This window comes from Taudactylus pleione, unplaced genomic scaffold, assembly GCF_031769625.1.
Source record: "Taudactylus pleione unplaced genomic scaffold, aTauple2 ptg000270l, whole genome shotgun sequence".
In the NCBI taxonomy this organism is placed as follows: Eukaryota; Metazoa; Chordata; class Amphibia; order Anura; family Myobatrachidae; genus Taudactylus; species Taudactylus pleione.
In genome coordinates this window covers 75674-88747 of record NW_028284672.1, presented here as the reverse complement: position 1 = coordinate 88747, position 13074 = coordinate 75674, and the positions used below count along the sequence as shown (strand labels likewise).

The following is a 13074-nucleotide window of genomic DNA, read 5'->3' as shown; positions in this document are numbered from 1 at the left end:
TCAGGAGAAAGGTGAGTATTCTAACCCTCCCTTCCTGCAACCTAACCCACCTGGTTAGTGCCTAAACTAAACCCTCCCCCCTTGGTTGTGTCTAATCCCAATCCCCACCCTTGCAGCCTAACCCCCACGTGATACCTACACCCCCCCCCCCCCCCCCATGGCTAACAGCTGACCCGGGCTGATACAATTACGACCAGGATGCTGGCTGTCAGGATTCCGGTTTCGGCATCTCACCTGACGTCGGGATTCCGGCGGCTTTTTTTTTGGACGCAGGTTAGGATTCCGGCACTGGGACTTCGCCCGCCTCCATCCCGATCATAGGTAAACTGACTACATCCCTGATATAACATATAAGGACTTTTGCATGTGAAAGTTATATGGTACTTGATAAAAATATGTATATCTTTCACTTTCACTAGCCTTGATATTCTCACCATGCATTGAGGCAGGGTGAGAACTCTGTCTCAAACTGCAGCATTCTATGGGCGGCAGAGAACCTCGCCTTACCTCGTTACCGGTTCATCTACAGCAATTCCGTTTTATCTCTTGCAATCTCTGCAGTAAGGTGGCTGACTGCTTTGGAGAAGCCGGGACATGACAGAGGAAATCTTTTACAATACTGAGAAGCATGGGGGAGGTAGGCAGGGTTTGAAGTCCAATCAAGAAGTTGTTTTTGTTTTTTATAAATTCGGAATTTTTTATTTATTTATGTTTCTACTTCAGGGTCCATAGGGGGTCCACAGGGTTGACCTTGGGGGTATAGGTTGGGAACCAAATCCGGGCACCACGCAGTTAAAGCTTTTAGCTCCCAGGACGCACTTGGGTCCACTCTCCCTATAACCCCGCCCCCCAGCCAGAGGCACCTCAGTTTAAGTTGGTGCCCCGCCGGAGTCGGGTCACCGTTAGTGCAGTGGGGAGCTGATTAGCAGCCCCTAAGCTTAAAATTTATTTTAAAAAAGAGTTTTATTATTTTTTACTACTCTTCAGAGCGGCAGCGTCAGACTGTCCAATGGACGTCTAAGCTGCCGCTCCTACACCCCGCCGGCACTGCGACGCCAGTACAGATCTGGGGATCACAGTGGGACCCCAGAGTCTGTACTAGCCGGACTCTGGGGGAATCCCTAGGCTGCTGCCGGATCGACGGGGACAGGTAAGTCACGTGTGTATGCAGCCTTATGCCTCCGGTCTCTGGGGACAGACCGGAGGCGCTAGCGGTGGCGGCGGGCTCCCCCTCCATGGAGGCATACCCCGCGTGTCCACTAGACCACCAGGGATTATAGCGGCAGCGGGAGCCGGCATCCCGGGGGGTTAATTGCTAGCCAGGGGAGGAAGCCTTCCCTGTCTAGCGGCTCCTCCCCTCAGCTCAGCGCGCCTTTCAACACGCAGTCTGGCGTCGCTGAGCTGCTTCCTCCGCGGGCCACGCTTCTTCTGAGGTCTCCAGCTGCCATTATCTCTCGGTGGTGCTGCAGAACTCCTAGGATGACAGTGAGCCCAGTCCCCCTGCGTACCTGGCCATTTTGGGTGAGTGTACATAGCGCTATAGCCTTCCCAGACACTGAATCTGGGCAGTTGAATGTAACGGCATTGTGCAGTATATTATATGTCATGCAAATGTATGTATATATGTTTTTCTGCATTGTATGTGACTTATGCTAGTGCTGACCGTCTGCTTTTCTCACCTGTCAGTGTATATCTATCCCTTTTCTTTATCTGCCCTAATACAGGTGTACCTAGGGTGGTTCTGAGACCTCACATATATATACTTGTTAATATTTGTGAGGTTTGTCACATACTGTTGCGTGCTGCACGTTGCCATATTTTAGATGGAACTGTGTGTTGCATACTCTGATAATGGGTCCCTGCAGCTAATCTTAGCGTCAGTCAGGACCGGTATGGCGCTGCTTAATATTTCCGTCAAGATAGTCAAATATATCTGACCAGGAGATTGCGCACGATACTGCACCCATTATTGCTATCCTGCAAGCTATGTGCTGCAGGTATTAGTGCGGAGGACTTGACTCAGAAAGGTTTTGTATGCGGCGCCATCTGGTGCCGGGCCCCTTGCACGACCCCTTTGGGCGGTTTATTTCTCAGGATCCTCTCCTTTGAGGATCGCCGGGCGGGCCCCATTGTCGTAACTCGCTTGTGGTTATTTCACCATACTGCCCTTTTCAACTCAGGGTATCTCGCAATTTTTTGCACTTTACCCCTGTGTCACAGACTATCGCTCCCTGCCGGGTTTTTTCACAGTACATGAATTACCTCCGGTACCGCATCGGTCTGTCATTCCCCTTGCAGGGATTACCACAACGGCCACCCTGGTGGATGTCGTTTTCTACGAAATACTAAATGGCGTGATATACGCCCTGTGGTTACTTCCCAGTGGCTCTGCCGTGAACTGGAGGGTGTATTCGGCTCTTTCCCCCCTCACATGGGGGGAGCCGATTTCAAGTATTATTATTCCTGCTTTGGGGCTGGTAGCCAGGTTCATTCTGGATATAGAGAATGTTGATCCTGCACCTGTATCATACATTCCTCGTTTCTGCCCAGCGGGTGGATCTCATGGCGGGAGTCTGGCTGTCGCCAGATACGAGGGGTCACAAAGGCCTCCTGTTTCCCATTCCCTGAGGGTCCTCACAAGTAATAGAAATCTCCTTCTGGGGTGGATTTGTATGTTAATCGTCGGGTTACAGGCATTAATATGCCTCCCATCCCGGCCTGGACGGATTTTACGGATCCGTAGGTGGTAACTTTACCTGAAATCAATGTACTCGTTTTTAGGGCCTGTTGCCCGTCCTACCATGGCCATTGCATGGTTGGTTAATACTGTTGCATACTGGGCTGATGCATTTGTAACGTTTTTCCCCTTCAACTCGTCTGGGATTCAAATGTCTTTTGCCGCTCACATAAAATATGCAGTTGTCATATGTGGGATTACCTACATTGGATGCCGGTCTTCTAACTTTCAGGGTTTCGGCTGCGTCTGTATCCGCCGCAATACCCTATGGCTACGTTATGGGAAAGCAGAGGTGCAGTCTCCTACCATGGGGGAGATCTTGTTTGGTCCGGCCTTGACAAGATTGTTGCATCATTCGCAGTATCACTAATGGAGAGATGCTGTCTTTAGCTACTCCCACTACATTCGGACTAACTCTGTTAAGTCTTTTTGTCCTCAGGGTCAGCCTAAAGGCCTGTTTTTTCCTAGGCTGTTGGCCTCCACGGGGGCCACCATATCTAGTACCGAGCTGTCCTGGACTTCTGGACGGCCCTGCTTCTACGCCGGAGGATAAACCTTCAGCCTGACGGGGCAGGTCTACATCTGGGGGATTCCAGAGTGAGATACTGATTCTCAACGGCCTCTCATTGCTCAGGCGGCCTCCTCACAGGCGTTGTTACACGAGCCCTTCTTCCGATCAGTGCCTTACAAACCCAGAAAGCTATACAGCCTTTGCGGTAAGAAGAGCTATTTCGGCCAGCCTCACTATCTCAGCGAGGGACTGGTTGTTCTTTTTTCTTTCTGGGGCAGTGACTGACTGGTCCTTCATTTGCCTATACTCTGTCTCAAATCCCTGAATCAGATTCCAAGGGTGCCTGGACTCAGGTGGAATCCTCCTTGCTCCATCATCCGACGTTTGGAGCCTGGGGACTTTATGGTATATCTGAGTATTCAGGATACGTACCTATGGGTACATACAGAGCCCTCTCATCAGCAGGGGTTCAGGTTTGCTGTGCCACAGCAAAACTTGCAAGTTTCGGGCTCTGCCTTTTGGGACTGTCCTTAACTCCACCGGGGTTTACCAGCTTTACGGATTTTCTGATGGTTCACCTGTTCAGTGTATCCGAATGCTCCTTTCTCTGGACATCCTCCTGCTTTTAGCAGGATCACCGAGGTACTTTACCGCCGGGTCAGGATAACCATGGCTTTTTCTCGGCACAGATAATTAGTCACCAGAGAAAAAGTCCTCCCTGCATTCCTCACAGAGTATTCTTCATCTGGGAGCACTGCTGGATTCTCAGGAATCTGAGAATTTTTCTGGCGTAAGACAAGCTCTCCGCTCTTCAACTTGGAGTGTGCGGATGTCTACGCGGTCGACATATGTCATTACTCTTGGTGATGCGCGGTCTCCCAGAGTGTCTGCCTTTTGGGAGGGGGGAATGTGATCAGTTCCATTCCAGGCCTTGCCATAATTGACTCTTCTCCAGATGGATCGAGTTTTTTCCATCGGATCGCTGTTCGGACGATGATGCTCTCTCCGGAGGCGAGTCGGTCTCTGTCCGGGTGGCTATGGCCATCTCGTCCAGGGTATTCTTTGCTGCAGACAGTGTCTGGTCCGCATTCATTTCGGGGTAGCTGGACGTCTGTCGCTTCCGCCCTGCCACTTGTTGGAACTTTCGGCTGTCTTGGGCCTTCACTCTGGCCTAACCCTTATGTCACGGTAAACCTGCATAGGTTCAGTCCAACAGTGTCACAACAGTGGATTCCATCTAGGCAACACTGGTAGTTCAGTGGCAATGTCATACATTCTGACATAGTCCAAGGGTCATCTCCTGGCCAACTCTGAAGTGTTTATTCCGGGAGCTCTCCATTGGGAAGCGGGCTTCCTCAGCCGTCACGACGTGCATCCCGGGGACTAGTCTCTTCTCCAAGAGAGGTTTCAACTCCTGGTGAGCAGTGGGGGCCTCCCTGAGGTGATTGGTCCTCATGGCCTTCTGACTCTATCACGCACTACCGGTGTTACAGTCCAGCTCTAGGAGTACTGAAGCTACCTTCAGTGACTCTGTCAGTGAAGTGGTCCTTCCACTTTGTGTACCTGTGTCCTCCGGTCTCCCTTCTTCCTCGAGGTCTTCGGAAGTTTAATTCGAGACTGAGGGGCTTTCCTTCTGGAGGCTCCAGTTCATCCCAGACGTCACTGGTACTAGGATTTTCGGAGTCTCCTCATCGATGCTCCGTTCCTACTGCTTCACTATCTGGACCTGTTGTCTCAGGGTCCTTGTTTTTCCCTGGACCTGGATCATTTGTCTATGACTGCGCCCCTGCTGTGGTCCTAGGGCTTCCCTGGCTCTGTCTTCATTGAGATGTTTAGAGCAGACAGGCCAAACTTTGCTGGGATCTGCCACAGACTGTGGCATACGTAATTCTTACGGTATCGTACCTGTCGATATGTTCCTCCGGTGTCCAGGATTTCCAGATATTCTGGCATTCCTGCCGGCTGGCTTGGGTTTCACCCTCGGCCTGGCCTTCCTGACAGTGCGGATCTCTACACTGTCGGTATGGTTAAGATATGAAATTGATCCACTCTGGTATCCAGTTCATCCTTTGGTTTGTTTTCTGGCTTATGCCTCCATTTGTCCTCCCTAGGGACTCCTTGGGAGTTAGTAGTGGTTCTTCGTTCCCTTCGGGGACTGTCGATGGAACCGCTGGTTGTGATAGCCATTACATGGTCTATTGCTTAGGCTCTCTCTCTTTCTCTCAGGGTGTTTATATTAACCAGGAGAGTGTCTGACTTGGGAGCGTTCTCATGTGGCTCCCTCTTCTGGAGGGCATCATGTCAGGGTGTGAGTTGCTCTCGCCCTGTGTTTCTTCTTAATGTGGTTTTTAGGTTCCATATTATTCTGGAACTTATGGTACAGCCATTCAGCCCCCAGTCCTCTTGGCTGGTGTGGCCTCGTTGAGTGTGGTCCGGCCTCTTTGGATTTATGTGATCCGTTCAAGCTCCTTACTGAATTCGGACTCCTTATTGGTGGTCTGAGATCTCTAGTTTTCACAGGAAAGGATTGCCAGCCTATAACTAAATGTTGGCTGGATGGCCTCGTATGTCTTCCTCAGGGGCTTACCCAGGGGTAGGCCTTTCTGTTGTTGATGCTTGTTTTTTTCTCGGGCCATGTAACCCTTGTGGGCGGCACACTGTGGTGCCTCGGCTGTTTTGCCTTACTAGGTGGCCACGTGGTCTTCTGTCCACACCTTTTTAAGGTTCTAGGCATTGGTTTCCTTTGCCTCTCAGGATGCTTCCTTTTTGGCGACGGATTCTCCTCTCAGCACAGGAGCGTCCCCACCCTTGGTTGAACTGCTTTGGGACATCTCCAAGGTCAACCCTGTGGACCCCCTATGGACCCTGAAGTAGAAAACAAGAGATATGGTAAGAACTTACCTTTGTTATCTCTGTTTCTACAAAGTCCATAGGGTCCACAGGGTGCCCGCCCTGACGCACCTGGCTTCATATGGGCTGTGTTACTGGTCACCGGTTTCCCGTCTCCTTTTCTGTGAGTATGGTTCTAGAGTGTTCCAGTTTTCTCTCTCTTTTTCTCTCCTCCTCCGGCCTTTGGCTACTTACAAACTGAGGTGCCTCTGGCTGGGGGGCGGGGTTATAGGGAGAGTGGACCCAAGTGCATCCTGGGAGCTAAAAGCTTTAACTGCGTGGTGCCCGGATTTGGTTCCCAACCTATACCCCCAAGGTCAACCCTGTGGACCCTATGGACTTCGTAGAAACAGAGATAACAAGGGTAAGTTCTTACCATATCTCTTGTTTTTTCAATAAACATATACAATAGCAGAACAGAGAAAAAGAAATACTGAACAGCAATCAAGAAGTTTAAATAGAGTGATTGAATGCCCAGAGCAGTACCCTGGTCTTTCTCTTATTCAGAAATTCTCTGATGTCACAGAATTAAGTTTTATTAATGCAGCAGCTTTGGCTATGGACAGCACTTGGGTGGCCAGGAATCATGAGTAACAGATCCTGGGCACATCACTTGAACTTTGGGCAGTCCGTGATCACCACAGCTTGAAGTTTGCAGAGATCAGAGACCTTGGCTTCTGTGGTATTTTTATTTTTTTTCATGAAGGAAGGGGAAAATATCATGGGGCAAGTGGGTACATACACACACACACACAGCTAAATACAAAATAGCAGCAAAGTCGAGTGAGTATCACAGTCCACCAAAGGCTATTAAAATATCTGTTACAAAATCTAAACAGCTCGTAGTCAAGTTTGACTTGGAAGAAGAAAGACTAGCGCCATGATCTGCACCTGAAGGTGAAGAACATCTCCCTCCTATAGCATACTCATGCCACGGAAATCAGTTAACAATAGGAAAGACCACACAACAAACCAATTATCCTGGCACTTATCAAGAGACCATTTATATTCTATAGATACAGAGATATTACTAATGAATTTTATAACTTTGTAGCAGCAGGTCTGGGATTTGTGAATACCCATATAACACATAAAATTCTAAATAACTTCAGACCGCGCTAATATAGCTCTTATTGGTGTAGATGTATGAAAGCGGCACGTTAAGTTTACCGAGGCGAAGTAGGAAGCACTACCGATGAGATGTATAAACATCTCATCGGCCGGAGAGGGGGAGCGTTAACTCCCCCCTCCGGTGCTACCCGTTAGAGACCACAGCGCATCAGCCTAGTGCTGATGCGCTGTGTCTCTGTCCCGGCAGACTCCACTGAGCATGCGCGGGATCTCGCAAGTATCGTGAGATCCCTGCGTGCAGCCTGGAGCTGGCAGCATCCCCAGCAGGGACCGCGCTGTCCCTGCTGTGGGGATAGGCTAGCGCCAGGCTGTAGCTGTCGATAACGACAGCTACAGCCGGCCGAACGGTCATGCGGTATGAACATTCGTACATGGCCCTGCCGCTCAGCGCTGCTATCTTGTAGATAGCAGCGCCAATAATGACAGGGGTGCATAGCGCCCCTGTCATTTACCGCCCAGACCCCCGATCACACATTGGGGAGAAGCGGTATCAGCGCACCTAACGTGCGCTGATACCGTTTCTGGGCTTCATACATCTCCCCCATTGTGAGAAGGCAGAATCCACATACATGTTAAAAACAGTCATGGCTCCGTTAACTAAAAATATATATAGAAATTTTTATCAAAATAGTTATAAATCAAATTAATAAAGACAAATGTCTAACATATTACAATAAAATGCTATTTGCATTAACTAAACAGTGTAACACTATTGTATGCTAAAACCACTGCTAAAGAGATCTGTGTATTTACACGTCGCGAATTATGGACAGTTAGATCAGGCAAGTCATTAACACCAGATACTGAATAAGCGGTCAGTTAGAGTTCCAAATTAGTATCTAAAAGGTGTCAATTGGAAATAATCTGGCCAGATGAGTGTGATACTGTGGATACAATGTACCTGTCAGTAGCTGCTTGTAGCTGTACTGAGTACAGTGGTGAGGTGTTTAATAAGATATACGGCTTCCTATGTTATGCAGGCGGCCACCGAGGCTGAGCTGACGTTGCATCAGCAAACACTTTGAGGGGTATTCAATATGAAACGTTAACTTCACTGTCGAAGTTAACGTTTCATATCGGAGTTTTTTCCTGCGTTAAAGTCTGGTGCGCGCTCCCGCTTATCCCCGTATTCAATATAAAATTAACGAAAACGGGAAACTCCGAAGTTGGATTGCGTAAAGTTACGAAGTTTTCCTCAAAATAATTGTAAGACCCCCCTAAAGTTGTAAAAACATATGTGATCACTATGGGTACCCCCGTTTTACCCTTTAATTGAAAGTCGGGGATTTAAATAGCCGCAGCAGGTGCTTTTTTCCCGACATTGAAGAAGTGATGCAGAAGAGCACTTAGGTTATTTTTTTTGTTTTTTGAAGTGGTCCCATCAAATTTGGGGTACATGAAAATGGGTACTAGCATATTTTGATGTCCCTAAAGTCAGTTTTTAAAAATTCTGCATTTGTGCACCTGCCGCTATAATTCTATTCTTCAAAACACCTGCCGCATACATGCAGAATAGCCCTGAACCTATTTCCCTATTGTTTAACCAATTGTTCCCATTTTTATTTTTGCACCCCAATTTTTTAATTAATTTTTTGGGGTGTCCCTATTTTTTTTTTTTACTTTTTTTGACACAGTTCTTTTTTAAATGTCATTCTCAGGTGTGCAGGCTATTTTTTTTAAGCCTGCACCCCTAAACCCCAATTCTTCACTTTTTTTCGACACCTATTCAATGGTGAAAAGTTATCCCCGTTTTTTATCAAAGACTTTTCAAAACTGCGATAAGTCTTTGAAATTGAATAGGGTGTAAAAGTAAAACCTGCGATAATGACGTCATACCTCCGATATTAACGCAAAAACGATGTTATCACTCCCATATTGAATACCCCTGTTTGTCTCCCTTGATCGTCTGCTGGGCACGCTGAGAACGCTGGGCTGGAGCCTGTGTAGAATCACCTCCGTTTAATGCTGCTATGCAGGACAGTATCAGTTTGATCTTGTAACGATAGTGCATCCAAAATGAACTGGTCACAAACAATAGGTGCTTGCAAATTGGGGGGATCTTCTGACCCGTTTTGCCCCTTTAAATGGGGGCTTTTTCAAAGAATATATTAATGTCTGACCTCTGTTTCATTTTTCCAGTTCCTTATTGTCCATTTGCAGTATTTTAAATATATTTTCCCATCGGATGTGGATTCCGTGATTGTAAAAGTCTCTTCTCCGTCCGCATTCCCCTGCTCTGTCATCTCTGTACAGGATATTCAGGTGTGTATAAAATGGATTTTGTTTTTTGCCTTATAGCTACTGGTTTCAAATTACATGCGTTTTTACTGGTGGTTTTAAAGCTTGTGCAAAACATGTAATTGGGTTACATTGAAATCCAGTGTATCCAATGTCACTATTCCCACTCATGTTTTTACTTCAATTTAGGAGCCTTGCCGCGTAGCTTTTCAGACGTAATCTGCTCCGTGTTTTGCACTCGACAGAAGTTGAATTTTTATTATTTTTTGATGCACATGTTTGAATAAATATCTTCAAATGTACTGTATGGGGCATATTCAATTGGTGGCAAGATTTTTGCTGCAAAATATAATGTGGCTATCTCGCTCAATGTCTGATTACCGCTGCTATGCATTCTCCAGATTCTCGAACTACCAAGTGAAAAAAAGAATTGGGTGTGATAATTTATTTGCCAAAAACCCACGTGAAAATTAGACAAGTATGGGTGGAATAGCCTGTACCCTAAAAAAAAATAACCAATCAAATATTGGATAACATTGTAGATGTTTATTATTTGTCGCCAATAAAAATATATAGGGGGAAAAAATGCCCAATAACACGCCCGTTATCGCCGCCAGGGCGTTAACGCGGGTGGGAAAACTGTAATCATTTAAATAGGGCGTTAAATAAAAAAAAAATATCTGGTCTAATTGAATTCTCCACTTAGTGCTTTTAAATTGGTTCATATGGCATATACAGTATGTGCATTTTTTAATAGCGGTGAAAAAATTATATAAAGCATTTTTATTTTTTTTTAAATAAATGCTGTAGTTAAATTTGGGGTGCATAAAAATGAGATAAGTGATTCAGTTTTAACTCTGTTCTTTTTGTCAAATTAGTGCAAGTTCGGATTTATTTTATTGGCTATCCAACACACCCGAGAGCCGACTAGCCAATAAGATGCCGTTTTTGAGATCCGAACATAGAGTAAAACCGAACCGCTCATCTCTAGTAAAAATGGCAACAAGTTGATTATTGAGTCATTTGAAGCCACTTTAAATTTAAAATAAAAAAACACTTGTATCTCCCACCTGCAGTGTATAGAACACCTGTCCCATCCATACAACACCCCTATATACTTGTCCCACATCTTTTAACCTATTATTCAGCAGTTTGCAGAATTTCACCCCAATAATGACATGTAATTATTGGCCTAAAGAGCTCGTTGAAAACTTCCAATTTCCTAAATAATTATTAGCGAGGTGTCCCAGGGGCTTGGAACCAAGTGCCACCATTTTTTCCCACTTTGCAACTGCTCCGAAGCTGCTAAAAAAAGCAGCGGTAATGTCTATAGGAAAATTCTTGTGCCTTGCTGAAATTCTTGCGGAAAACTGAATAGGAAAAACCTTGTGTCTGGCAGATATTACTCACGTGCAAAAAAGATGCGTCCAATAGAATATCCCCGTGTGTGATCTATGCAGGTGGAAGTACTGATGATGTCAAATTACAATGTTGTCCGTACTGAGTATTTGATAAGCTATGTTAAATGTTTTTGAGAAGCTATTGCCACGAAAGTGACCTTTCTGATTTCACAGTTAAGAGACCATTATTTAGTTACCATATGTTTTTTTCCTTTGCAGTGCCCAGTGTATGATCTTGATAACAACGTGGTTTTTACGGGCATGTATCAAACAATCACTAAGAAAGCGGCTATCACAGTGCAGGTGATTTATACCTTTTGCATTACATTACTGTTGTTAACTTTATCAAGGCTCTTTTTCTCGCTCTCTTTCACCTCTCGCACTCGTTTGCCTTGCGTTCTCGTTCTTTCTTAAATATATGGGTGTAGAATAACTAGTTGACACCAGAATGTTGACAGGTTTTATATGTCTATGCATGCAACTACAAGTATCAGCATGGTAGCATCTTATTATATTTAAAATTAGGAAGTGCATTCTGGTGTCAACCTGTTAAATGTCAACATTCTTAAATATCTTAACCATATCGAACTAAATGTATGTCGACATATTTTTTTAGTGTTCATTCTAGCACCCTGTACGTGTCACACCCCGTGCAGTTCCTCTTTCCTGCCTGGGGTGTTGCTCTCTGCTCTGGTGCTTCTAGCACACTCTGCTGAGGCAACAGACTGCTGAGATACAGAGCAGTGTGTGCTAGAAGCACCAGAGCAGAACGCGACACACCAGGCAGGAAAGAGGAACTGCACGGGTTGTGACAGGTGCAGGGTGCTAGAATGAACACTATTGGTTGTCAACTTAACGTCCAAGTCAGCAGTCTGAAATGTCGACTGCCTGACCAGATACCTGTTATATATAATTGTTTTGTATATCGGAGCCATGAGCCTAGGAGCATACTGATATTACCTAGCAGCTGGGACAGTTCCTATGAATCTGAATGCATATATATGACTGACTAGTTCCTAAGCTCTGCACACAGACATAGTTATTGTGTTTTCTGTTTTTTTTTTTTTTTCTCGATTTTGTTTTTATTTATGAATTGGGCCCCAATCATATATTATAAAAATAAAATGTACCTTGTTTCTCTCATATTACCATGCCAATTAATGATTTCATAATTAATGTACTTTTTAATACTGTCTTCCAGAGAAAGGATTTTTCAGAAGGTGGTTTCTACGTTGTGGTTGTTGTGAAGACTGAGGATGAAGCCTGTGGTGGGGGGCTGCCTTCTTATCCAATAAATCCAGGTGATACTTTCACATCTTGCCCCAATCATTAGCTGTCTGCCCCTGTCTACATGCTGCTTTTCCCTCTAATGCTTATGGCTGTGCCTTTTAGATACTCCTGCTGAGCATGGGAGTCGTCAGAAGACCCTGGAAGTCTTGGTCAGCCCAGCAATTAGCCGTATGTGCACAAATTAGGGGATCATTTATTAGGTTTCTCTTTTTTTTTTTTTTACTTTGCTCATGTCTTCTGTGTTTTGTTTCTCAGGTACTACGTATGTTGAAGGGATTCTGTTCTGTACAGGGTTCTTCCTGTCTTTCTACCTGTTTGCATTAATATATTGCTGGAAGAAATGGAGGTAAGAGCTGACACAATCTGTTATATGTTACATGTGACTACTAAAATAAGGGAAACCTGTAAAGAGGGATACAAGCTAACCATTATACACAAGTGTGGTTAGCATTTAGCGTCTCATCACATTTTGGGGTCACCACAATTAACAGCGAGCAACTGCGTCCATATGTCACCTTTATGGAAGCCCCAAAATTGTAAATATTTTTGCACTGCTCCATGGGGTGATTTCATGTGTAAATGGGGGCAGAATGGCTTGATTTGTTGTGCTGTTGCTGGGGTTTCCATACCAATGCATCTGTACATCACGGGCATCGCCTGCAATTAAAGTGAACACTTAGGGGTCTATTTGTGTAGTTTAGTGTAAATTAAACTACACTTGTAACTATATATCACATCAGTTTGCGATATATAGCTTTGATAAGTAGCAATTCATGTATACTTACCTTTCCGGCTATGTGATCCGGTATCCAGGGCTCTGGCGGTCCTGTCTTCAGCTGTCTTCAGCTGTGGTCCTCTCTGGAGTAGCATATGTACAG

At 45.5% G+C, this 13074-nt stretch overlaps 1 protein-coding gene across 1 annotated transcript in view; it reads left to right on the top strand.

Annotated features, from left to right (window-relative positions):
* Positions 1-12546, top strand: part of LOC148513731 (SID1 transmembrane family member 2-like) — a 32770-nt gene extending 20224 nt beyond the window's left edge. The window contains exons 5-10 of the mRNA XM_088481429.1: positions 476-560; positions 9408-9530; positions 11126-11209; positions 12108-12207; positions 12299-12364; positions 12452-12546. Of these exons, the coding sequence (XP_088337555.1) occupies positions 476-560; positions 9408-9530; positions 11126-11209; positions 12108-12207; positions 12299-12364; positions 12452-12546 (553 nt within the window). The remainder of the gene's footprint in view (positions 1-475; positions 561-9407; positions 9531-11125; positions 11210-12107; positions 12208-12298; positions 12365-12451) is intronic.
* Positions 12547-13074: the final 528 nt, after the last annotated feature.